Source organism: Anoplopoma fimbria, chromosome 5, assembly GCF_027596085.1.
Source record: "Anoplopoma fimbria isolate UVic2021 breed Golden Eagle Sablefish chromosome 5, Afim_UVic_2022, whole genome shotgun sequence".
NCBI lineage: Eukaryota > Metazoa > Chordata > Actinopteri > Perciformes > Anoplopomatidae > Anoplopoma > Anoplopoma fimbria.
In genome coordinates, this window is record NC_072453.1 from 16,100,851 (window position 1) to 16,128,741 (window position 27,891).

The following is a 27,891-nucleotide window of genomic DNA, read 5'->3' on the forward strand; positions in this document are numbered from 1 at the left end:
TTTGGTCTATACTGATGTTTTTCTAAACAAAGAGGCAAACTGACAACAGGTTTTGCAGATTCTATCAGTTAATGGGATCTTTGAAGTACTTGGTTAATGAGTTATTGTGATATAATCTGCATAGGATTTGTTAAAATTAGGTTTTCTCTGCCTCATGGTACAGTTAGAGGTCAAAGGTCAAGGATCGACCTTTAACAGGCCAGTTGAAGAAAGTCTCTTTAACAGCCGACACTTTTGTTCTACTCCACATTTAAATGATTCAAACTAAACATAACTAAGTCATATGTATTTGGACAGTTTATAGCTCAAATTTGAGCTAAAGTTTAACAGTTTCAAATGCAAAATATAAACCTAAGTGTATCTTCTCTTTGAACACATGATGAATGCTACTTTTGCTTACAGAAAGTAAGGTTCTTATTTATAATAAAAACACCACGTTTTGGGCGTTTTCATTCCTCTTACAATGTGTAACAAACAAAAAGAGATCATCCTCTGTGTTAATTAACCGTTGGGCTCGTTTCCTGGTGTCTTTCCATTATTGCATTAAGGACATTAAAAATAATCTCAACGTAATTGATAAAAAACACAAGACATCAAGTATATTTGATTAAATTGTGCTGCTATTGAACTGTCTTAGGTCTGAAGATTTAAGAGTGTAAACATCATGCTGCTTTAATGAAGAGCTTGAAGAAACTGATTGTACTGTCAGTGTGGAAATAATCTAAACAACTTTAAAGCTAATTAAAGGAGAAATTAAAAGGGAAGACTGGATGTTTCAGTTGTTACAAATCAATATTGCACAACTCTAGTTGCCAAGCAGGTTTTTAAAGATTATATATTATATTAAAGAATACTAAGTACCCACATTTACAGTGTTTATATTGTATCAGTTGAAAGCAAAAGGAAGAGGTGGTTAAATATGTTCCCTTATGAAGGTAAACACAGCAAATACCAAGTAATTGGGTAAACATGAGTGAAAGAATTCAAAGAAATACAAGGCTCTCTCATCCTTTCTTCTTTACATCAACATTTGTTGTAGTTCCAGTTACAACCAATGGGTGGCAGAAGCCTGCAGTGCATTATGTGTTTAACACCAAATATCATTTTAGACAGACAAAACTTAATGCATTAAATCAGTATTTGTCTGTGCAGGTAAAAACAGGGTTATTGACAGATAATGACAATGAAAATCTGAGAGGATTATTTTTGACGTTTAATGACACACAACATATGAAAACAATTCCATATAAAATGACTTTCTTCATAAAATATTTTCTTTTGGATTTACTCCCAGCTCCCTCTGCAGTAGAGCAACTTGTCACAATGTATGCAATCAAACTAGCTACCATAGTGATTGTTTTTATTTATATATACTACACATTTACAATGTGGGACATACTGACCCCAAAAATATGCACTTAAAAAAAAAAACTCCCAATAAAATGGTTATTATCATTCATGTCCTGTCACAACCACAAACTGTGAAAGGCAAACAAATATTCACATGAGAAGTATAAAAGATACATTTTCTTCAAAATGTAAATTACAGGTATTTGACTTTATAAAACCTTCCGCACGCTCTAGTAAGTTAACTTGGGCTTATTCCTGGATGAACATGCATTTTTCTTTCAGCTTAAGCTTCTGCTCAATTTCATAATTTAAATAGGGACAAACAATAATTTACTTTGGCGAAATTTAGTTGATTTCAATCAGACAGCTGATCACGTTTCATTATTTTGACAAAACATTTAAACAGGAACAATGGCAAGAAGCTTTAATACAACAGTTTTATATCCAAATAAGGGACACACGTGGTTTTAAGGAGGACAGCCCCTCCTCAGTGAGAGTCTCGGGTCATGTGTCGCATACATGACACATCTAAATTGAACATACAAAAAGACACTACAGTGTAAACACCATTACATTATTTGTGATTGTAAATAAGGTTTCATAACATCCAGGAAATATCACATTCTTAAGGAGGCGGGAACATCTGTGAGCTGTGCTTTAACATTGTTGTGATCCTGTGAAAACCTTGTATCTCCAGCAGAGGTGACGAGTGTGGGTCCTCGATTTCTTTTTTAAAAGCACCCAATAGCACCCAAATCCCCAAATTACTTAAAACCTTACGGTTGATCTTTTAAAACATAACATAAATTGCAATGGTGCAATTACTTAATTAAAAAAAGTCAGGGGGTTCACCTTTAAATTTCAATTTAAGAGGTTACAAGCCTCCATTTGTTTTGAGAAAATTCTACATCCTTCGATTGTTTTGAACTCCTTCTAAATATAACATAACTATTGCAACATTACATTTCAATCTAAAATCGGTGGGTTTGTTTCATCTTTTCTTAGAGTATGAGGAGATATGAGGTGTTCACCGGACAACAACAATACATGTGAAGGGTTTCATTCCAAAAAACTATACTGTATATCCATTATATATGGAAAACAAACTTAAAACAGTTATGTGAATCATATCACTCAATAATAGTTCCATTCTTAACAATTTTAGTATATGAAATTTGAGGGTATTAAAATAAAAACGTATCATGATTTTATAACAACAAGTTATTTTTATGTTATTGTTACACAGAATCGGGTTTAACTTTTAGAAATCCTTTTTCTGGAACAAAACTCTTCAAAACCCGTATGAGAACATCAAGATAAAAGACTTTCTGAGTGAAACTGATGTGTTGATGGAGAGTTGCTTCAAGACTTGTTTCAGGATTTCGAGCTCCAAACACTGAACCACATTCTCCAAAGCGAGCTCCAAACCTCGGCAGAAGAAAACTGTAGTTCTCTCGTTGAGACAACATCAGCCGTTGGGACGTGTGAGTTGGGCGAGCGCTGTCTCTCCTACGTGGACATGAGGGCCAGACAATGGCTCCATTGACTCAGTTTTGACCTCCCCCAGACCCAACACCAGTTAACATGAAAAAAAGCACTCTTCAAAAAAGAAAGTTGATTATTAACTGGGATGCCAGTGTTTCTCGGAGAGTGGAATTTGAGCCATGAATTGATTATCCATACGACGTTTTGTACTCCTCAGTTTCACTTTCAGCTCCGAGTGTGTTGCTCAAAAACAGCAGAACTGCTTTTTGTTCTATAAAAAGGGTAGCAAACACATGTACAGATACACGCAAATTCTTCACTTCTTGTGGAATAAACTCACCAATAGCTTGTAATGCTTTCTTGCACAGTGAAAGGCCAACAAAACCAAAAGGCTCATTGTGATAACACAAGCCTGGGGGACATATGCAGTATCCTACCGTCTAGTGCATTGTGCATAACTCAAAAAGCACATACTCTTTCCTTATTATTTGATTTTTTTAAATCCCTGATAAGTTGGATTTAACTTAGTCACATATACACTTTGTCTTAAAAAAAAAAAAATACATTTTGAGATTTTTTTGCAGCTTGGATAAATAGTCTGCAAGCACCTCGTATCTCATCTGTGTGTACCAGAAAGTAGCTGCAGCCAAGACACTAGCAGCCACATACATCAGCGTGGCACAATGCCTCTGTCTTCTCCATACAGGATGCCTTTCTTTCAGGGAGCATGTTTACTGGCCAGATGGGCTTCTGGCCCTTCTCTGGCCAAAACAAAATGGCTTTGAGTGTGTTGAAGACCCCCATCAGGTCAGAGACAAAGTGACCAGAATACTAAACACCACCTTCAATACATATCACGGCTCACTTTGTCAAAGTGCTCTCTGAGTTTTCTTCTCTGTTTAGCTGGGCTGAATAGCATATGGAACAACATATATATCACGAGGGAACCGAAGGACGTACAAAAAAGGCTTCATGTGTGGAACAAACAACCACCAACATTAAGCTAGTTAGAAAAACAAAAAAATTTGCATTCATTAATCCAGTCAACTGTTATTCTGTTATAATCAGACCCTTCTTGTACCATGATGGTTTGGACAAATGTGAACTCCAATACTGAGATATACACAGAGGCTGAGTGAACTTCTTTTTTTTGGCACATAATAGTCACACTGAGAGCAAAGATTGCTGAGAGGAAGACAGGAATACAAATGATGCCACAGACACCAGATTAATGCTACTTGGTGTCATGGTGAGTCACAACTGGGTGATTAATCGACTTTTACCGGACAACCTCTACCGGTTTGGATTCGGGTGCTCGGCTCGATATCAATATCGTTCCACAGGCAAGTACTATTCCCAATATCAATCAGACACCAGCTTGTTTTTCTCACAAATATTCATCTTCCCTTTCTCTCACTCCTCGTTCTCCCTCAGTAGAACACAAGCTGTGACTCCTCTTCAGTTCGTCACATTACTCCCAGTCCCTTTTGCTCAAGTATATCCACTCCAGGTGTCCGCTAGTCCCAGATACTCCGGATTCTCTGCAGTGGAGGTCACAAACCCGTTCACGTGCCTTGGCGCTCTTCCGTCTCTCTCCAGTGCCTCAGCACCGTCCGCTGCTTCCGCCTCGGCTACGGCGTTGGCTTTGGCCACAAGGTCCAGGTAGTACGGGTTGTCAAAGGCTGGAGAGGTGGCGGCCCCAGCGCTCGCGGGGACCAAGTATCTCGGGTTTTCAACGCTGTGACCGGAGCACAGGCCGTTGGGGAGGCGTCGGTCCACTCTGGAGCCTTTACGAGGCAGCGTGCTGGGCCGGTCAGGAACCCCCGGCCTGAGATCCGGAATCTCCTGGTTGACGTACTCTAAACAGATGGAGGCAGAAAGAAACGTCAGAAAACATTCCAAGATTGAATTATCAAACGCTTCCTTTCGTATTATTCATTGTTCTCTTGCTCACCTGGCAAGGCATGATTATGATTATAGCCATGACTCCGTCTGGGCAACGAGTGATGGAAGTGATTAGGATGATGAAAGCCATTTTGCCCGTCTGTCTCCAGTTCACCCTGGCTCCCGTTGGAGTAGGTGGGGTCTTTGCAGTAGCGTCCGGGGCTGGCCGGGGCAGCGAGGGGTCGTCTGGAGACCCGTCCAGGAAGACCGAGTCGGATTGGTCCCCCGCCGAGGGGCTTCGATCCAGCATTTGGTACTGAGGAATCCATATGCCATTGGAGGTGCTGGCTCCTAAAGGTAAGGTGGGGTACTGGCTGCGGCCGAGGGTGCTCAGGGAGGAGTACATGCTCCGAGGGCCGCCGGTGACAGAGGGCTCAACTTCTAAGCCCTGATCTCTGCTCTGCTGGAAAGAGAGAAGAAATGAATGAGAAATAGACAAGAAGGTGAGTTCAGCAACTCAAAGGTTCCCAGGTCGCTATGGCTGTGTGAATAAAGAGGAAGGTGAGGGTTAGATACTGGACACACACCCTGTATGACTGATGTCTGGACGGCCCGTTGGCTTGAGCCCCGTCTACCTGAGTCCTGCCGAAGAGGTTTGGCTGAGGCACCATATACTCATCAGCATCCAGCAGCTCCCTCATATTGCCCCCCTCCTCCTCCAGAAGCATTCGGAAAAACTGGCTGTCCACTGGGAGGGACTTGTTCATCTGCTCGTCGTTCTGCGAGAGAAAGAACAACACAAGTTAACAACATACAAGTACGTTTTTTATTTATCCCAATGGGCGTAGTACATCTCCTTTTCAAGGAAAAAAAATAATAACATGCTACCACGTAAATGACATGACCAAGCACAGTAACAAATAGTAAAACAACTGCAACTTGAAACACACGTTCACAAACCTTGATGACTACATAGCGAGGTGGATCTCTGGCCATAATACTAAAATCGCTCACAAGATCTGTGAACCGCGGTCTGCTTTCTGGTTCGATCATCCAACCTGCAACCCAAACATTAAAACCAGACGTCAATCAGTCATCTAAACATATCAACTCTGTTAGGGACAAGTAATAATGTCAACTATTTCAAACATAATGTTCTAATGAACACCAATACGTCTGCTTATTCAGCCATAATCATGTACAATTAACATATTAATAATCCTGTTTATTTTCTCAATAAGATTAAACCTTGAGACACAAACAAAATGTAAAAATAAGCGACTAACATTTGACCATGATCATGTAGACGTCGATGGTGCAGATGAGGGGCTGGGGAAGCCGTTCTCCTCCCTCTAAGACGTCTGGGATTTCTCTCGCTGGAATCATGTCGTAGGGTTTAGCCCCAAACGTCATCAGCTCCCAGACCGTCACACCTGAGAAGGAAATGTCCCATTACATGAAATATCAAGCAAAACGACAACACTGTAAAAATGAATCACTTATAAATGACACAGGGAAAGTTGTGTAACATGAAACTAAGCTATATGTCAAATCAGTGGGTCATAAATTAAAAACTAAACACCAATTTAAGCAAACATTTATCATGATTTAATTGATCAGATCACATTTATTTTTCCAATAAGGATTTAAAACAGGTGCAACTATTGATTGCATTATTTTTCTAACTTTACTAATACTTTTCTGAAGCATTGCTATCAATACTATGAACTGCTATGTTCCAAAATTAAGTGTCCGCTACTTAAAGTTTGACACAAAAGTTACTGAAGCAAATTCTTTGTGATAAATAAAAATGAACACTTAAAACATTACTTGCTAAAAAAGGAAACGTATCACGATACATAAGAAAAATTGAAAAAATTATTTTATAGCCTGGTCAAAGAGCAACACCATTATGCCTTCAATGTAATATTCAGCACTGAGTTCTACTGACCGTAGCTCCAGACGTCACTCTGGTGAGTGAACCTCCTGTGCAGAATAGACTCCAGAGCCATCCATTTAATCGGAACCTTAAAACACAGACAGGAGCAGCAGTTCAAATATGTAAATGATTGTGAACGTCCCCAGTGGAGATGCTCCGACAGCCACAGACATCTTACCTTCCCTCCATCAGCGTGATATTCAGTCTCGTCTATATCAAGCAGACGGGCCAGACCGAAGTCGGTGATCTTGACGTGGTTTGGGTTCTTGACCAGAACGTTGCGGGCGGCTAAATCCCTGTGGACCAGCCGGACATCCTCCAGATAACTCATACCCTACATCAACACACACGCACAAACACACACGCACACACACACACACACAGAGATCCATCACTCACAAACCCATGTGTCCACAAATACACAAGCTGATACCACATCAAATTTGAAAGGAAACATAAGACGAGATATCAACAGCGACATTATGACACTGCTGTTATAATAATATAATAATAATAAAAAAAAGACATTTACGTTTACTACTACAAGCAGTAGTTCCAATTATGTGCACCTAAATCAGATGCTTACCACAAAGATGATAACCCTGTTTCTCATTTGCATACCTTGGCGATCTGGACACACCAGTTGAGGATGAACTGGGAGCCGATGCGGTCCTTGTTCTCCCTGACGTAGTCCAGGAGGCAGCCGTACGGCATCAGCTGAGTGACCAGCTGCACCGTGGAGGTCAGACAAATCCCCAGCAGACGGCACACATAGGGGCTGGACACTCCTGCCATCACATAGGCCTCCTACGGGAAGACAGAGGAAAGATGCTGAGGGGTTCAGAACTGTATTCATGTAACTGTCTAATTATCTTTTACTCACATCAAGGATCTCTTTATTGGCCTTTGGCGAGGTGTTCTCTCGTAACACCTTAATGGCCACTGGTATTTTCACATTCACATTTTCCCCATCAGGAGCCCACACTCCCTGTAACAAAACAATCAAAACCATTCAGAAACTCACCAAAAGATGTAATGCTAAATATAAAAGGTACTGTTACAGAACTGGCTAACATACCTTGTAGACAGTACCGAAGGCCCCTGCACCCAGCACCCTGAGTTTTTTCAACTCAGTCTCCTTCAGGATGCGCATCTGAGCCTGATTGGGTGACGCACCGCTGGGTGTTAGAGGCTCCACAAGCTGTAAGCATGGAGGAGGCAGATGGCAGATTCCTTCATTACAAAACTATAACAACCAAGGGAAACCTAAGAACTACATGTTGCCCTGTTCTTTTTTTATTTAAACTTATTTATAAAACTTACAGCAAATAAACTCACACCTGTTTCAACGACACACAACGGAAGCCTCTGTTTACAAAACAATTCATAACCAGTGTTGGTGGCCGGTGCCCACCTCATGTTCTTGCAGGAGCCTCCTCATTGTCTCCTTCCTCTTGAGCTTCTTCTGTCTCCTCAGATAGAAGACCAGCAGAGCGAGCAGGATGAAGCAGAGCACCACTCCACCTACTGCGGCCGCGATGGTTGTACCCGGTCTAAAAAAAACCAAAAAGAAAACAGTTAAAGTAATCCTCAAAAGAAGCCTGGAAAAACCACCGCATCATTAAAGTATCTGAACAGTTGAGGCAGCTCACCCTGTCCTGGTGTCAATGGGGCAGCCTCTATCATCCATCACAGTGCAGCTGAAAAACACAAGCACTTGATGTGAAATCATTCTCATCGTGTGAGCAGTCCGTGCTTGTGGTGTGTTTGTGATGCGTGTCCACTTACGACAGCGAGCAGTTGGTGTTGCAGGACAGACAGTGTCCTGTAGCATTGCTGTACTTCCACACAACTTGCTGATCCTCCTTCACGCCGTGGGGACAATGATTCACACAAAACTCACCGTCCTGGAAGTTACGACACTCTGTGCAATGTTCTGCACCCTGAAGACCCACAGTGAGAAGTATTTAAGTACAGCTATGCAAACAACGTTTTGCACACTTACACACAGGTATAATGGTGTGAATTTATTTAGATTATTTTGGCGATAATCAGTAGACACAGGCAGGAAATGTGGTAAAAGAGTTAGCAACAAAGGTCCCAGGACTTGTCTTTCTATGGGTCATAATTTCTGAATTGACTTTTAATTCTTAAATCAATTATCTTTTTTTTTTTCTTATTCTTGCAATGATCGAACACATTCGACTAAAATTTTAAGTGCAACTGCAAGGTCCCAGGACTTGTCTTTCTATGGGTCATAATTTCTGAATTGACTTTTAATTCTTAAATCAATTATCTTTTTTTTTTTCTTATTCTTGCAATGATCGAACACATTCGACTAAAATTTTAAGTGCAACTGCACATTTATGTTGATGTCTTGTCCAGGAGTTGCACCCTAAAAAAAAAATCAACCACTTTCTTAATCCGAAAGGGTGGATTTACTTAAATGACAGAAATCATTATGGTTGATTAAATCAGGCATTATCATAATATATTCTGCTATGTGAGAACTGTAAGCCTTATGTACATTACTGGGACAGAGGATGTCGTATGTGTACGGATTGTAAAGCCCTCTGAGGCAGATTTGTCATTTGTAATTTTGGGCTATACAAAATAAATTGAATTGAATTGATTAAGCCGCATGAACATCTTACCGGGCCATGACAGGAAGCGGAGCCATTGAGAGGTCGACACTCTGAGTGACAGGCAACACACAAAGATCCTTCTGTGTATTCAGGAATAGACCTGCAACACAAGCACAGCGGGGATTTAGCATAATGTCCCATAACACAGTCTGGCATTTGTTGGATGCTTTTATCTCAAGCACCTGACTCTGTCATAAGGACAAACATTTTTAGAAAGGGGGCCCCAGCTGCAAATAACTGCCAGTGTGAGCCTCACCAGATGACCTGCACAGGATAACTTGTTCTCCCAAAGGGCTGGACAACAATTTTTATTATTGTTTACCAAACAATGAATGATCGTATTATGACCATATCAAGATATTCATTTGTTATACAAATGATTCGACATTTTGGAAAATGCACTTATTTGCTTGTGCAGTAAAAAGAACTGTTGAGCTTAGAAATAGTCAGGCAAAGGCCCCCATAGAACCACAAAGTCACTGTCACTTTAGATTTTATACATAATAAACAAACGAGATATAAAAGTGATAGTTGGTAAGATTTAGAGATGCTTGTTGTAGGATTTTGTTACCTTTGCACAGTGAAGCTAGCTGTTTCCCCCTGTTTCCAGTCTTTATGCTAAGCTATGCTAACTGGCTGCTGGCTATAGCTTTCTATTTAACCTACAGACATGAAAGTGTTGTTAATCTTCTCATATAACTATCAGCAAGAAAGTGAATAAACATATTTCAGAATTTCCACATCGTGATAAGTATAAATATTATAATACGGATATTAACTATCTTGCTCAGACAAAAAACAAGACTTTTGTTTCATTGTACAAGAGCAATTATTCAAACAAAATTTAAGTAGAGGTTAAACACACATTAAATTTTAAATCATGTTTTTTGCGTTGCATGGCTTCATCAGTTTGATGTTTTAGGTATGTTTTTGGACTGTGTGAAGTGTGCACACACATCATCAAACTGCAAGGCAACTGATAGAAACTAACGACTTCAAAATTGATATCTGCAGACATATTTTACAACCAAAAAATCTATTAAATTACTCTTCGAGGAAATTGTGGATCCCCGTGATATCACATTAATTTGCTTTGTCATTGATCTACAGTTGCTTGAGGGCACAATATAAGTTAAAAGCTTTCTGATTGATTTATTGTGACAACTATGACATTTGTGACATCCAATTAACCCCACCTAAATCCACCCGTTTACATTTTTACATTTTTACTTATTATTTGGAACACTATCACTTGGCTTTTTATTGATTAAGTGCAGCAACACCCACACAAACACAATCTTTCATACCCCTGATTGATGTCACACTGCTCCACGCACTCAGTGCCACGTTGGAAAGCCTTGCAGGACACACACTGGCTGGGCCCCGGCCCCCAGCAGCCCCCCTCGCACAGCACGTGACAAACACGCCCTTCTTCCTCTGAAAACACATGCAGAAAAAACAGATGCACACTTTACTTTCTGTTGGACTCTCCTCCTCACTATCACTGCAAAGATTAAATCTGTTTCAATGAGGAAAATCACAGAGAAACCCGCATGGTGTAGTCTGCAGGCACGAGCCATCAGTTGCAAATGATCCAAGCAACAACATCCATGCATGTTGATTAAAATGCAATTCATAAAAATGTGTTTTCTGCAGCTGGATTTCTGTTGGTCAATAAATGGAATTTACACTTGTATCAGGCCGAGATATTTAACTTTGATAAGTGGCTGATTAAAGTGTAACACACAGTGTGTTTAATAGGCCTTGGCATTGCATTAGTGCGTTCACCCACCACACAGTTGGGTGTCCTGGTTCAGGCTGACGATGCGGTGAGGTCCCTGGGTTGGATGTAGCAGACTGTCCCAGGGCAGTGAATTGGTGTAGCACATCTGGGAATTGTTGTGCAACAGGACCAAACCTCCACTGACGCTGCGTAATGAACGCAACCCAAGAGACCGGATGTGTAGATTCTGGATGGCCAGTGAAAACACACCCCTGACCAGAAAGAGAGGTTGTGAGTGAACAGAAATCAAGTGCAGGGGTCAATTTTTTGAATTCTATCCATTAATGATGATTTATTTTTCAGTTTGTTAGAAAATAATCCAATAAACTCACTAAGAATTCTGTATCCCAATAGTATTCAATACGTTTTGATATTATAAAGAGATCAAACCAAACATGAATTGAACCCAGCCTTGACAGGTCTGAGAATGATTATCTTTTGTTTTAAAATTTGGTTAAAAATTGCAATTTTTAAAAGAAACTGGGAATACCAAGACATACATTTACTGTACAAGATCCTACTCTGTGTCATGGACAGGTTTGACACCTCTTAACGCAAAGGTCAGGTTGTTTGCAAGATTACAACAAGTAATACAACTGTAATTTATATTATATCCATTTGCAAGTGTGAAAATAGGTATTAATGTGTAATTTCAGGTGAGAAAATATGAAACAAAAACTATAATTACTGTAAAGAAAAAAGAATGTTCTTATTTTCCCAAAACCACGGCCTATAATGTCAGACATTTTTGTCAAACAGTTTCAGAAAAGGCAGATCTCCCATTTGTCCATTTGACCTAGTTTGAGCATGCTTCACTAGATAGTCTGCCAGAGACTGTTATCCTGGTCGGAGTATGCTGCAGGTTGGAGCAGCTGTGCTGGCTAATAATTAGCTTTTATAACCCTGAAAATGAACAAACTGTCGGGAAAAAAGAAACACAAACAAAGCACATACAAAGACACTATGTGGGAGGGTGGACATCAGGAAAGTGGCATGTGGTGACGCACCACACTGAAAAAAACAAATGCTCTACATTGATTTGCATGAAAAATACTTATCTTAATTTTATTATTAGTCTTTTTTGCATTTTTACCTAAGTGGGAAAGCCTTCCAAGGTGTTAACCACATCGAGCTCGACGCACATGTAGAAAGTCTAGTTGGTATTCTTACTTGTGTCTGACCTTTTAAGTTGAAGGCTTCGCTCATTTGTGAAAGTATTTATTCTCTATTTGTCTAACTTAATGTCAGAGTAACTGAGGGAATCATATATTTATTTTCAATTTTTTTTACATGTACATTCATAGTGAGCCCTTATATGAAAAAAATAAATAATGAGTCTTATATTTGTATCGAGGTTGTTTGTTGGTTTGTTGTTAATATAATCCATAAAAATTATCTTTTATATAAAAATAGAAAAAAATGCATTGATATCATACTTACAGGCTAATAAAACCACATGTTGAAAAACGTACAGTAGTGTGAGGGAGTGTTGATTATAGAACAATTTAATTTAATTTGCAGACATGCAGAGAAAATAAAGACAGACATGTCAATCAGACAGTTTAGTAGTCTTACTTGTAGAGCATCCTGCCTCTGATCACCTTCAGGTTTTCGAACACACTCAGGTTAGTCCACTCTTCTGGCCAGGCATCAACGTACAAATATCCTGCAAAGCAATATCAGACAAAATAGAGGAGACATGGTAGGCTCTGTTTAGCTTCTACATGGTTTAAGATAGAAAATCTGAATTCATATTTGCAAGTTTTGATTGGGAATGTAAAATATATGTATATCAATTGACAATAAATTAAACAATCTTTTTTTTTAATAGATTTTTTTCTCTTTTCTAGGTGAGATGTTTTAGATACAGTAAGCCCGTGGTGGGTTTCTACCTCGCCTGCACGTGTATATTATTTCTATACGTTTTCTCTGTCTAACCTTTCATTTTATAAAAAATGTGCAAATGAAATATAAAACTTAGTTAGTTATAAATAAAATAAAATTTAAAACAAAATAATTACCTGATTTTACTTTCTTGGTTAAAGCTTAAAAAAGGATCAAACAAACACATTGTTCCTGTTCTCCTCAGTGTTCAGTACCTGTAATCTCCTCCAGTGTCTTGAAGCTGCTCAGCTGCTCCATGGTCAGACCTGACGTGTTGCTCGCAGTGTCCCTGGACAATGACAGCATTATGTTTAAATGACACTTTTCACACAGCAAGAGGCTATATATCATTTTATTGTTTCATTTTGTAAACTCTCTGTTAACTGATCAAATATCCAGTAGTCCAGCTTAGCACTATTTGTGTTTACATTTAACACTTTCACTGAACCCTTCTCAGATGCAAGATCATTTATCAGGGATTTGGGATCTCAGCTTCGGTTTGTGTCACGTAGGCTGATCCACCAATCTTATTTAACATCAATGGAGTGACTGGTGGGGCAGCTGACTAGTTTGATACACACTGTAAACATCATTACTGTATATAAATTATTCTTTCAACGCTTGAGTGTAGATGAGTCTCTATTCCGTTTCAATTTGATTCTTTTAAATCAAATAATCATGATGAGGAGAAAAAACACAAAGTTGCTGTAGTAGAGAAAAAAACCATTCATGTCTGGGTTTGAAGTACATTAGAGTACAGTAATCTTAAGGGTTTGGCCTGGGTGCGACTTTCCCCTCGACTTAGACAAATAACCTTCAACAAATGTTGCTGTAAACTCATATATTTGAAGGGCTGAACTCGAGGGATGTGGCTCTGTGGCAGTATGAAGTCTATGTCATAAAGCCGATATTATGTTGATGTTACTAAAGTGCACATGATTGTAAAGTTCAAAAAGGAGTTTACGACTTTATTTTGTAATTTCTAAAGAACCTTTGTGAGCTAAAACTGTATTTATGTTCTTCATTTGGCCTGTGTGTCTCTTACCTTGCAAAGCTCTGAGGGAGGAAGGCCAGACTACCAAAAATCTTCTTACACTTGTTGAACTGCTCCACATTAGTAGATGTTACCATGGTGACGCCCTGATTGTCCATGACGCCCAGGTTGTCCATACCCAGACCATAGCAAACTGCAATACAAACCATGAAATCGGATTATAACCAATTTATGTTAAATCCAGAAATTAAGATGGGTTTACTAAAAATGTCCAACAGGAAAATAATGATCAACAAATTTCCTTATAAACCAGGATATCATCAGCATAGAATTAAATATAGTGTGGTGTATCACATTCAATGACAAGGACGTAAGGTGATTGACGAATTGTTTGATAGCCAAAAAAAATGGAAAAGAAAGGGTAGCCCATCCTGATGCCACCAATGAAGTGTGTGATATTTAAATCATATTAACAAATTGTTCGGATCTATACAGTACTTGCTATTGATAATGCCATTGAGGGTGGTCAAAGGCTTTCTATGCTACATTGATTAATAATGTAAAGGAGCTGACGGGTATTATACAAACTAGTGTTGTCAAAATGATCAAAGTAAAGATACTGAATATTTACACAACAGCTAATTGACACGCACGGCTATTAATCTTTTATTAAAATATAAAATGAAATTCCCTCAACGTTGTGTCAATTTTCCCCTGAAAAGGTGTCGAATATCAATATTTGTCAAGGTATTGTATCAAAGTTAATAATTACAGTATCTTGACTGAGCTTTCCTTGATCAGTCCTGTCTGGTGTTAATGTTTAAACGTATGCATCTTTATATTTTTTACATAATTGAAATTTCCATAGTGTTTGAATGCACTTTTAAACTGGCTGCGTTTAACAAGTTTAGCAAACGATGTCCATTTATGTAAGACAATTTCAGATTATGTAAAAGATGGGGTCTGTCTCACAAAGCAGGATGTCTGAGTAATCCAGATAACTCTGCAAAGTAAAAATCCTGAGCTGAAGTAAAAATAAATAATCCACATTTTACGAAGTTATCTAAATGTCTTGATTCATGAGACAAACCCCAGTTGTGAAAACAACAAAGCACTGCACACACAGGTTGGTTCACTTTGCACCATAGTCAGCATGTGATGCACGTACATTACGTATCAAGGTTATGTAACATTTGAGCCACGTAATATGAAATTTAGTTTTTCCCCTGTTGGACTTTTGGATAGCTACTGTTTACACTCACAAGCCACTTTATTAGGTAAAACCTCTCTAATACCAGGTACGACCCTTCGTTGCAACCAGAGCGGTGCTGAAAGCATTCCTTAGAGATTCTGCTCCATGTTGACTTGGTCGCATTACATAGTTGCTGCACGTTTCTTGGCTTCACATTCATGCTGCGAGTCTCCTGTTCCACCACATCCAAAAAATGCTCTTTGTAATTGTTGAACCAGTTTGAGATGACTAGTGTTTGTGACATAGCTAGTTACAGGTGTTCTGGTGAACCTAATAAAGTGGCAATGGAGTGTATGTAAACAATGTATTGAGTCTTAATTCAAATGTATCCACAAAGACACAATGACTCCTACCTTTGGGACAGTCTCCTTCACACTTTTCACATTTCTGCATCTCGTTTCCATCAGGGTCTGAGACGAGAACTTCCTGGTTGGCTCTGGGACAATTCAAAGTACAAGCCACTTCCATAGCCAGATAGTTATCTGCAGACAGTGAGACAAAGTGTTCAAAGGGCGTCTTTACAGCAGAAACTAAATGAATTAGGTATGATGAAATGGGAAGCTGGTAGCCCAAAGTGTTAAAGTAACAGGGATTTGATTGTATTGCTGCCAGGTTTGAATCCCTCTGTATGTGTGGAAATCTTGGCACGGAAATTGAATAAATGATCTATTTCTCCTCCCTCTCCATTCAGCATCTGCTATAGTATCTACAGAAAGACACTTAATCAGCAGTTGCACCAGGGGAGATGCACAGTGGCCACCAGCTGAGCACTGTGTTGTAGCTTTCATGAATAAACAAGGTTTGTTCAAAGTAAGTTCTCACAGGGACACGTCTTGACGCAGGTGGCTCCAAAGTTGAACTTCCTGTTTGGGTTGGGTTTGGTCTGAAAGGTGACGGGGTCGTAGATTGTGGGCGTAGGACAGTTCTCCTTGCACACCCCGCTGTCGTTGAAGTGGCGGCAAGCCTGGAGAGAAGGGGAGTAAGGAAACACGTTAATTCAGAAAAAACAAATCTATCAGATTACATTTAAGTATATGTTGAATTCGTGTGGGAGTTTGTATTTTACCAGACAGTCTGAGTCTTTGGGTCCTGTGCAGCCAGCAGCACACTGCATGTGACAGCAGTCATGGGAAAGGGGACCTTTACACCGCTGACATCCGGATGCACATTTAATACGGGTCACTATGAACAAAGATGAAAAAGTGAACATTTTCAGCTCTACTTCACCTGCTCTGGAAGTTTTCCAGCGAAAACCTAATGGGTTAAATGTCATACTCTCTATATGATGTTAACTCACAGGTCTGGCAGTCCTGTGGTGTTTTTCCCCAGCAGCTTTTCCCGCATACAGGGGAACAACTTGGACCTGTGCGAGAGGAAACACAACAACAAATGAGGAGAGTTAAGAGTTAAGAAGAGTCAGGCTTTACACTAGTGGCTGTGTACTTAGGACGCCAGTAAACTTTATCGGAACGGCTGGTCGAACTGATTAGAATAGAAATGCTGACATGCTCAAGTGACAATGCTAACATAATATTTTGCAGTTCCTCTTTGCCAGGTTCCCCATTTTAGTTTAGCCTGTTAGCATGCTAATTAGCCGAAACACAAAGTACAGGTGAGGATGATGGAAATATATGGAAGGTACTAAGAAGGGCTGCAGCGATCCGACTTATTACCAATAGCTATTCCTGGGCTTTGGGTATGGGTCGGTACTGCACTGATCTGACACCAGTGTTTGTTTGATAAGCTGTATGCCTAGCTTGTGGAAGAGACTGGGACCGTTCTTTTATGATAATCAGGATTTTCTTAAACAATGCTCTCCTAACTTTATAAAACAAAATGAAAGAAATAAATACCTGGATATACTGAATTGTTTGTTAATAAAATAATACATCGTGCATCAGAAACGTGTTTATAGAAGTCTTTAAAATTACCAGATATTTTTCAAGCCTAAACAAGAATTAAAATTCCAGTATATAATGTATATAGTTTATAAACATAGAATTGAGTTGAATAGATCCGCCAGAGCCCCATTGTCACGGACAACCGATCCAGCTATTTGTGTTAGTATCGGCCCGGTATGTTGGTATTGGTGTATCTCTAGTATTTAGCCATAAAACAAAGTATTGGACAAAGAGGATTCCCCCTGAGTGATGTAAATATATCCATGGAGACCAGGGCCACAGTGTTACTGTTGTTTAAGACATGCCTTAACATACTCTGCTGACCCTTCTTCTGTTTTGTTTTTACTGTGGCACACGATAAATAAGTTCAGTATTTCAATCAGTCCATTAGTTCCTCACATTCAGCGGCCCGAGGCTGCAGCCGGTGCAGCCTGGCGTGGGTGTTCTGCTCGTCCAAAGTGTCCCTCCAAACAATGTTCACGGGGTCTGGGAAGCACAGCTGGGGGTTCCCCCAAATATACACCACCCCCAACAGGATCTCTGCAGGGGAAACGATCATTAAGAGGTAAGCTTAAGTTACTGTTAAAGTAGATGACAGGATGCTGGATGAAAGGAGGGAACAAAACGCCTTTAATAGTTTTAAAGCTGAATATATTAATAAAATGAACGACTCCAAACAATTCAATCATTCAGTCCCAAACCATTCAAGTGAGCTCTACTATACTATCATCTGACCTGTGAGGCTTCGAAGCCGGAGCGTCCTGAGCCCCTGTCCGTCCATAGTGTTATCCAGCACAGCCAGGGCGTAGCTGGTGTTGTACAGCTGGCTGCCTCTTATGATCCGAAGGTTGTCCAAAGGCAACAGACTCACTGACACATGAGCTACAAGTACGTAGCCCTGTACTTCCACGATCCCCTGAAGAGGAGGTGAGGAGAAAACAAAAGGATGAGTCTGTTGTGGCAATAAAAACAAGTGGACTGACTATAAGAATTGTAGCAACTGAATATGTATATATGTATGTATACATATATGTATATGTATATACCTGTAGGAAGGAGAGGTCAGGGTTTCCATGAAGGTGTGTGATCTCCAGGTTGCCGTGGACAACCTTGCAGCCAGTGTAGAGCAGCTTCAGGGTCTCGTAGTGATTTTCCAGACTGGAGGGCAGGGTCAGCTTCATGTCTGTACCCAGGCACACTGCAACACAGATAACATAGGACCTTAACATCATCCTCCATCAAATGAATTGCTCAACATTCATGGTGTTTTAAAGCTAATGATGTTTTACTGTCATTCAAAATCATTTGGAAAGCAAGCATTATATTAAAACATGTTAAATATAAAAAATACACAAAGGACACTAATTCTTTCTCGTTGACACTATAAATGTTTTTTTACACTTGACACTTAAATTAATTTCCAGAACTACTTTTAACTTTAAAAAAAATCATCTTTAACTCCACAAAACAGTTGTTGCTTTCATTTCTGGAGTGATACAATAAAATGTGATTTAGGTTTACTTGTGCATGAGCTTTTCAGCGTGATTGTGTAACATCTGAAAGATCCAATTAAAGTATATAATAAAGGAAAACTTTATTATATTGATTTCTGTCAAATAAATTTAAATTGAAAACAGAAGCCACCTCATAACAGATGTAATTTCAACTATAAATTCCCAATATTCCTGTTAAAATGCTGTATACTGAACACCTTCTTCTTTATTCTGTTCAGTGCATTGATTAATTGTATTGAATATCTTTGAGTTGTGGACTGTTGGTCAGACAAATGAAGGACTTTAAACATGTCTTTATAGACTAAACAATAATTTGGGAAATTCAAAGAGTAATCAACAGATTCAATGAGAACGCGATATAAGAATTTTTGGGGCATAAATACAGAGCAAACCCCTATTGATGTAATATTGTAAGTGTAACCATATTTCATTTTAAATCCTTTAAACTTCCATCTTTTACACCTTAGAAGGAGTGCTGCACATTTATAGTTAGCCTATGTGTTCAAGCCCCAGATAATGAAGGCTGTGAGTGCTTTGACTGCACATACCTCGACTGTGTAACTGTTCACGAGTGGCCTTGGATGGTTCCTCTGAAATACAAACCATATGCGCTCCCACATCACTGTCTCTTAGAGTACATGATATAGTTTCCACTGGCTGCAGATTCCCCACGGCGGGTCACACACACATTACATTCAGGGTCACACAGCGCTACAATTCATTGGGGCTCTCGCACACACACATAGCTGCCGTGCTTTAGCGACCAGTCACACAGTGGACAGCCCCTTCTCTGCTGAGGTTATAAATGACTTCCTCTGGCCCCCTTCCAACAGCCCTTCAATAGTCAACCCACTTTTCTTGATTGGAGCCCCCCCCCCCCCCCCTACGCTATCTCCGTCCCTCCTTTTTGGAAAAGCTCAGCTGGATGGACTCGCATTATAATCAGAGGAATAGGAAGTACTGGCAGGCTGCAGGAGGGTGATTCCCATGATACACCGGGGTTCAACAAAGTTCAGAAGATATCTGCTCAAGACATGCCCTTATCACTGATGTGCGTGTGCCGTGTGTCAAGTTTCCTGGTGACGGTTACCACTCCATATTACAGCCGCCGCAGAAAAGTATCGTGTCATAAAGTGTAAATGAATAAATTGCACATTAAAATCGGACAACTACTGCAGCAAATGGCTCTGTCATTAGTAGAGTGGAAGCCATAAATACACACCCAGTCGTTGTGTCAAATATCAAATCAAATGACTAATCACTGCCTCCCTCAGCGACGTCATCATGGAAAATAGTTTTACACGTCAGGCCAATAGGGGAGACGTGCTTTTATTCTCCGGCATTTCAATAATTTTGAGCAAGACAGAATATCTAAACAGGAACAAAATCAGACTCCCTGGAGCTGTAGGATTCGCACAGACTACCACACAAGCAGCACAGACGGCTCCAGCTCAGGGGATTAGGTAAATGTGCCGCAACAGAAAGCACAACAGAGCAGATTTTCCATTTCTAAAAAGTGTGTGTGAAGCCAGTTCTCAGCTTCCTCTCCTTTTATTCCCTCATTGTTTGCTCTCCAAAAGTCTCTCAGCAACGGCTGCGTGTGTGCATGCGTGGCCTTGTGAGGAGCTGCCCACCCCTCCGTCCCTGTAGCCTAAAATACTCCCTCTTTTATCACTTACTTTGCTCTATCTGCACACTGCCAAGTCAATGTCAATGCCGTCCTCATTTAAAATCAACTGCTACATCTTCTTTATTAATTGCTTTGCTTTTTTTATCTCAAAATTCCCCCTCTTTTCCCCCCCATTCATTTCTCCTTGTAAGTTTAGTATGTGAGTCGTTGCACAACTGTTTTTGGACTCTGGAAAGTGTCATTTCACAGGAATGTGTGTCTTTGCATATCCAGAAGATGACACACTAGTGAGGCAGAGGAGCCGGGGGATCAAGAAAAAAACAGGTTGTAGTTCAGCGATAATTCCAAGACCCTCTAGGGTAAAACGATCTCTATGTCGAGAAGTTTATCCACAATACTATATGACTGCCACGCACACAATTAAAAGGTGTTGGTGCATATCGTGGCATCTTGGCCTCTGGAAACTTCCACTGTTCAGGTGTTTCTGTGGTTAACAAGAGAATGAATGACAGAGAACTTCTACTTTCCTATCTTTGTCTACATTTTGATCATTAACTTAATTAGTCAATACCTTCCTTCTGTGTTCAGTTTGGCTTCTGACCTGCCAGCTTTTAACACCCTGTTACTTAAATCAATGGCCACTTCTTTGCACGTACAGCAATCCAGCAGTCGTGTTTTTTCACTCAGTGTTCAGTGGCTTAATGCAGAGGCAGGTTTTGAAGCGTCACTGGAACTTGAAAGAAATAAAGCAAAAACAGTTGTACCGAACAACTACAGTCGAGGGCGGAACGTAAAGCTTGCGGTCATAAAGAGGGGGGGAGACACTGTGAATGTTTAAATGTGGGGGTTACAGCGCAAAGTTTTTAGGGAGTCTCTTCTGGAAGATGCAAAGAAAGTCAGTTGTTTACAGAAAGACCATCGAACAAGCACTTTGGTTGGACAATATTGATGAAATTATAAGCTTGGTTTGGTTTCCCCTCTCTAGAACTCTTATTTCATATATATATATATATATATATATTCATTTATTTAACTATTAACTATAATTTTTGGTGCAAACAACAGAGTGGAGCCTTCAATAAGAGTTACTATTTAGAGGCTTTTCCCAGTGTTTTATGTCATAATTTGAATGTAGCAATTTTTGTAACATCAGACTGTGTTTTGTAAGAATGAATACAGACTCGATCTGTGATTTGACCTTAATCTGGCTTCTTATAAGAGAGGAAGTGGCTAGTTCAAACTGTGTCTTGCACCAGTGCTCCTTTTGGGACTGTCTGCAAACTGAAAGCCAGCTTGAAGCCACACCTGTGTGTGGCAGCGTGCCAGTTAGCACAGGGAGTGTGCGTGTGTGTTTACCAGTGTGTGTATGGTAAGTGACAGAAACAAGGTGGCAGCGAGGCTACTGCAGGAGTTAGACGGATCCACGGTGGAAAAGCCTGCAGACACAGGATCCTCGGGCCTCTACTCTCTTCTGGATCAGATCCCTTTAAAGCGCAATACAAACAGAACAGCTGATCCAACAACTCTTCAGTTTGTTATCTTTCAGATTTAACGTGTCAGTCCTGATTCAAACACAATGCTAATCCTAGCGTGTCCTGCATAAATTTCAGATTTCTCCCAACCTCGCAGAAAACATTCTTTCTTTCTCTTCACTCTACAGACGAGGGAAAAAAACAAACAGGTATTGCTCAACAGACAAGCAGAACAGGATCCGTACTGTACTGGAGCCACACACACACACACACACACACACACACACACACACACACACACACACACACACACACACACACACACACACACACACACACACACACACACACACACACACAAGCTCCTCACTCATTCACCCTGTCATGCAGAGAGTACAATCACAAACACCACAGCTTCAAAAGGTCTCCTGCATACGTTCACTAACTACAGTTCAAAAGCAGCTGCATTTAAAAACGTACAATTTCAAAAAGAATTTAAAAAAAAGAAATCTTCTTATCAATCTGTTTATATGATGATGAAAAGTTCATTTTCAAATTGCATCTGAAGTGTATAGGGGGAAATCTAACTAAATGATTTATTTGTAGTGTTTATTCAGAGAACAAGATTGCGTGCCACGATTCAAGTTATGTTATATAAAACCTGAAACTCTAATCTATCAACACACGTTATAGATTATAATATATAACCTGAATCTAGAATCTATCAATGTTTTACAATTACATTGATAGATGAACTAGAAATACTGGTATGTTGTCCAACCACAATGTTTTTTGCAATGAACTCTACAATGAGGTGTTAAAGAATATATTTTCAAATACGCTTTAGGTTTAATTTTGTGCAAGATTGTAATAAGCATTTGCTTAAATTCTTAATCTACAACAGACTGGTAAAAATGGGATAATAATTAGGCACCCTTTACACATTACTAAATGATTTATGAACCATTAATTAAGCTGTTTGTAGAAACTAATATCAATAATAAAAGAGTCCTTCTTGAAAAGCGGGTGCCAACAGACTCAAGAACCACGAAAGTTCTGTGTCAATATTTTTATCAAGATGTAATTTCACTCAAAGTATCGATGATAATACTGCTCATAAATGACAATTACTTTTCAAACTCATTTTAATCTGACAGTCAGATCACTTACAGTCAGCTCGGACTGGTGAGTCACGGCCGGCTGAGCTAACCTGCCACCGAGGGTGATCCAGTAGGACTTAATCACTTCACAGTGAGCTTCACTCAATGGGTGCACTAGAGTGTGACAAGGACATGAACTCTGTGGCTACTGACGCCACCGAACACAAAACACACAGTATGTTCTCACACAGGAGCAGGTTGTTGTAATAATTTCTTCGGACCACGGAAGGAGAAACAACTAACACATCTACTGACCTTTGGAATCATACACTTGTTGGCCACAGGATGGCTACGTGTGTGTGTGTGTGTGTGTGTGTGTGTGTGTGTGTGTGTGTGTGTGTGTGTGTGTGTGTGTGTGTGTGTGTGTGTGTGTGGGTGTGTGTGGACAAAAACAATACTTTATTACTGGAAGTAGGACTTGTGCATGATGCGTAACACCGTTGCTACCGACCAATCACAGCACTCACGCTGAACTGAACTGAAGCTTCGGAGATCGCCACTGTGGAGTAAAGTGCACCAACCTGTTCCCACCAACAATGCAGTTGTGTTTGGAAATCGCTTCACCTGTGACTATTGGCTTTGTTTGTGTGTGTAGTGGTGGTGGGGGTAGCAGCTAATGAAAGACAAAGCAGCTTCACTACAATATTGTTTACTTATATAAGTCTTTTTAGAAGTAAAGAGGACGTCGTCCCACAGTTAAACATGGTGATGTTTCATGTTATCATGCACTGACCCATTTCCTCACAATGGCATGTCGATAAACGCCGTCAAGTACGTGTCAATAAAGAACATTTTGGAAGGAATTCTCAGTTATTGATGTCAATATGTTTGCCATTAGCTTATTAAATGCTTTTAAAATCATGTGAACCCGGCTTATTGATATTTGACTCCACTTAAAAACAGATCTCTATCAATATGGAGGCTCATGCAACCATGACTACAAACTACAGCTGCAAATAAGCATTATTTGCATGGCTGAGATTAAATGTTAGGCCTATAAAGCGTCAACAAATGAGAAAAGAAATATCATAGAGCCCAAAGTAACGTATTCCGATTGCTCTCTTCTCTTTTGAGTCCTCAGTTCTTTAGCTATAGAGTCCAACCTCAAAGCAGCAAATCGTAACGTCTGAGAAGCAAAATTCATGAAAAGTTTGGCCTTTTTGCCTCGACTTTCAACGCTTGAATCGATCAGCGAAATAGTCCCTGTCGATCAACTACTCAATTCATCGATTAACTGTTTCAGCTCAGTTAAAAGAGAAGGAAACTGATGTTAAAAAAATGCGAGAAAATGCAATATTCTTCTAGATGACATGAGATCCAATGCAAATAAACGATGCAACGCTCTACTGCTTAACATAATCATAGTTGTGCTTATAAATGTAGGATTATCTTGCAAATGAGGACTTGTTTGCACTTTCAGTTAGCTTTTGTTTTACTGCCATGCACTCAAGCTCCAAGTGTGACAAGTGGCCCTCTATCAGACAATGTCCTCTTTAGAGCCAGAAGTGAATAATTGACATCGTCATGATCCTTGCCACACAAAGCCCTGTGTGTTATTCTTGTTGGATTGTTTTTGTTTACGCATAGAGCAAAAACCAGCCTAGTAGGTCCTCGTGAACCCTCGTGCACTGAATCTCTCGGTGTCCGCGAGCAAAGCAGGTTCTCCAATGTCTCACCTGTTTACCTGCTACTAGTGTTTACGTGTGCAACACAATGTGCTACATGGTTGTTTTGGGTCACAACAGTAAATCTGTGTTTTGGCTACTTTATGACAGGTGTGATTTTTTTTATTCTTTTTTTTTTAATCTGTATTATTATTATATAATGTGCTCGTTTTATCTGGTTGTGTAATATGTGGTTGTAATTTGCTTTAGTACTTTTTGCTTAGTTTTTCTGTTTCTTTTATATTTAATACTATGAGGGCTGCTATGATAAGACAATATGTTATGTGTAGTATCATGTGTGCAGCATTTGAGTCCAAGACAAATTCCCCTATGGGGAATAACAAGTATATCGTATCGTATCATTAAGATTTTCTTCACCAGTTATTCAAAGCAGATTCATTTTTTTATGTCTCAAAACAAACATGTTTACTTCGCACCCTTAAAACTATCATCACAAGTGTAGTGATCAAGTTATGGAATATGACGAACCAAACACCAGTAGCTGAAGAAGTACTCTGCTCTTTTACTTAAGTAATAATAGTTATAATTGAATAAAAGTTAGTTGTGAGAAAAACAGTAATAACAAGTATATCATATCATTAAGATTTCAAATGTCTCACCTGTTTACCTGCTACTAGTGTTCAACACAATGTGCTACATGGTTGTTTTGGATCACAACAGTAAATCTGTGTTTTGGCTACTTTATGACAGGTGTGATTTATTCTTATTCTTTTTTTTTTGAATCTGTATTATTATTATATAATGTGCTCAAGATTATCTGGTTGTGTAATATCTGGTTGTAATTTGCTTTAGTACTTTTTGCTTAGTTTTTCTGTTTCTTTCATATTGAATACTATGAGGGCTGCTATGATAAGACAACATGTTATGTGTAGTATCATGTGTGCAGCATTTGAGTCCCCTATGGGGAATAACAAGTATATCATATCATTAAGATTTCAAATTTCAAATGTCTCACCTGTTTACCTGCTGGTTGCTTTGGATCACAACAGTAAATCTGTGTTTTGGCTACTTTATGACAGATGTTCTTTTTTTTTTAATCTGTATTATCATTATATAATGTGCTCGTTTTATCTGGTTGTGTAATATGTGGTTGTAATTTGCTTTAGTACTTTTTGCTTAGTTTTTCTGTTTCTTTTATATTGAATACTATGAGGGCTGCTATGATAAGACAGTATGTTATGTGTAGTATCATGTGTGCAGCATTTGAGTCCCCTATGGGGAATAACAAGTATATTAAGTATATTCGTATCATTAAGATTTCAAATTTCAAATGTCTCACCTGTTTACCTGCTGGTTGCTTTGGATCACAACAGTAAATCTATGTTTTGTCTACTTTATAACAGCTGTGATTCATTTCTATTCTTTTTCTTTCCCTTCCTCTCTCTATCAGCGAGCCCATGAATAAATCCCCACAAGAGAGGACGGAGCGCTCGCTTAGGAATGTGGTCCTAAACTTGGAAAAATCCCTCTCTTTGTGGGCTGATCTGAACTTCAATTATTTCTATGCATGTATTCAATGGAGATAGAATATGTGATTTGCAAAAAGGAGAGCCTGGAAAAGCGATAGGAGCTGTACAAAGTGACCCACCTTCTCTGCCCAAAGCGCCCGTCAGCCCGAGCAGCACGGCCCCGACCAGCAGCAAACTCCTCACCGCCTCCATCTGCGCCTCTACTGCATGGTCCAAACTTAGTTCTTTCCACTGTTTTCCAATGAGGACCTGGTTTTTTTTGTTTTTCTTTCTTCTGGCACCCTTTTAGGACTTTTTCCTTTCTCAATCTCAGTGACTTCCTCCCTGGAATTCCGTGCCTGTTTGGTAGTAAAAAAGCGTGACAGCGCGCAGGAACAGACGCGCGTCCCCGTGAAGGCCTGAGTGGGGAGTGGCAGGTTGACTCCTCCTCACTTCAAACTGTTATCTTCAGGGCAGTGCTGCTCTGACTTTACCTTTAATGTGCTCTCTGGTACATATTGTTCCTCCTTAAGTCAGGAAAAACACTTTTTTTTGGTTCTTTAAGATAAGATAAGATAAGATAAGATAAGATAAGATAAGATTTGTATAGTATGTGTATTTATTGTCTGTGTCTGTGTAGTTGTATAGTATGTGTATTTATTGTCTGTGTAGTTGTATAGTATGTGTATTTATTGTCTGTGTAGTTGTATAGTATGTGTATTTATTGTCTGTGTAGTTGTATAGTATGTGTATTTATTGTCTGTGTAGTTGTATAGTATGTGTATTTATTGTCTGTGTAGTTGTATAGTATGTGTATTTATTGTCTGTGTAGTTGTATAGTATGTGTATTTATTGTCTGTGTAGTTGTATAGTATAGTATTTATTGTATTGTCTGTGTCTGTTGTAGTTGTATAGTATGTGTATTTATTGTCTGTGTAGTTGTATAGTATGTGTATTTATTGTCTGTGTAGTTGTATAGTATGTGTATTTATTGTCTGTGTAGTTGTATAGTATGTGTATTTATTGTCTGTGTAGTTGTATAGTATGTGTATTTATTGTCTGTGTAGTTGTATAGTATGTGTATTTATTGTCTGTGTAGTTGTATAGTTGTATAGTATGTGTATTTATTGTCTGTGTCTGTGTAGTTGAGCTGCTGCAACACTTGAATTTCCCCCATGGGGATCAATAAAGGAATATAATAATCCTTTATTAGTCCCGCAGCAGGGAAATTTGCAGGCTTACAGCAGCATAGAGTAAAGTGCACACAAGAGACAAAAAACAAGTATTATAAATAAGCAATAAAAACAGTAGAAAAACACAATAACTGAAATATAATATTTACAGACAGAAAAAAACTATTTTAACTATTATTGCACAGTGTTTTTATTGTCATGTGTCATGTGGTCTGCATGAATTAAAGCTCCAATTCTCTCAAAAATGTGTTTTGCTTATTGTTGCTACACTTGGTTGTTTGAGATTGATTTTGTGGCAGCAGAAAGCTGTTTTCATATTCATCTGCTTGCTTGAGAGGGAAAGTTTATCTGTACTCACCAGATGATTTAGTGACATCATTACTAGTTTTGGGGTCAATCATGGTTCAATTTATGAACACACAAAAGTGTCCAGAAGTTTTTGGACTTTTGTATGAACGATATTTGTTGAATCTGTATTATTATATAATGTGGAGGTCGTGCAAGATGTTTGCTCGTTTTATCTGGTTGTGTAATATGTGGTTGTAATTTGCTTTAGTACTTTTTGCTTAGTTTTTCTGTTTCTTTTATATTTAATACTATGAGGGCTGTTATGATAAGACAATATGTTATGTGTAGTATCATGTGTGCAGCATTTGAGTCCAAGACAAATTT

The 27,891-nt window shown here is 39.2% G+C and overlaps 1 protein-coding gene across 1 annotated transcript; it reads right to left on the bottom strand.

Moving 5' to 3' along the window:
- Nucleotides 1–1,759: 1,759 nt before the first annotated feature.
- erbb2 (erb-b2 receptor tyrosine kinase 2) lies at nucleotides 1,760–26,429 on the bottom strand. Its single transcript, XM_054598340.1, is given in 28 exon segments — nucleotides 1,760–4,694; nucleotides 4,790–4,951; nucleotides 4,954–5,182; nucleotides 5,307–5,498; nucleotides 5,680–5,777; nucleotides 6,006–6,152; nucleotides 6,671–6,746; nucleotides 6,837–6,992; nucleotides 7,280–7,465; nucleotides 7,542–7,646; nucleotides 7,737–7,859; nucleotides 8,073–8,211; nucleotides 8,311–8,358; nucleotides 8,447–8,601; nucleotides 9,313–9,403; nucleotides 10,611–10,740; nucleotides 11,096–11,298; nucleotides 12,662–12,752; nucleotides 13,186–13,259; nucleotides 14,016–14,157; nucleotides 15,570–15,698; nucleotides 16,039–16,180; nucleotides 16,283–16,398; nucleotides 16,514–16,579; nucleotides 17,517–17,657; nucleotides 17,853–18,033; nucleotides 18,164–18,315; nucleotides 26,167–26,429. Coding segments are annotated over 28 exon segments (3,915 nt in total). The 5' UTR covers nucleotides 26,240–26,429; the 3' UTR covers nucleotides 1,760–4,326.
- Between the last annotated feature and the right edge of the window lie 1,462 nt (nucleotides 26,430–27,891).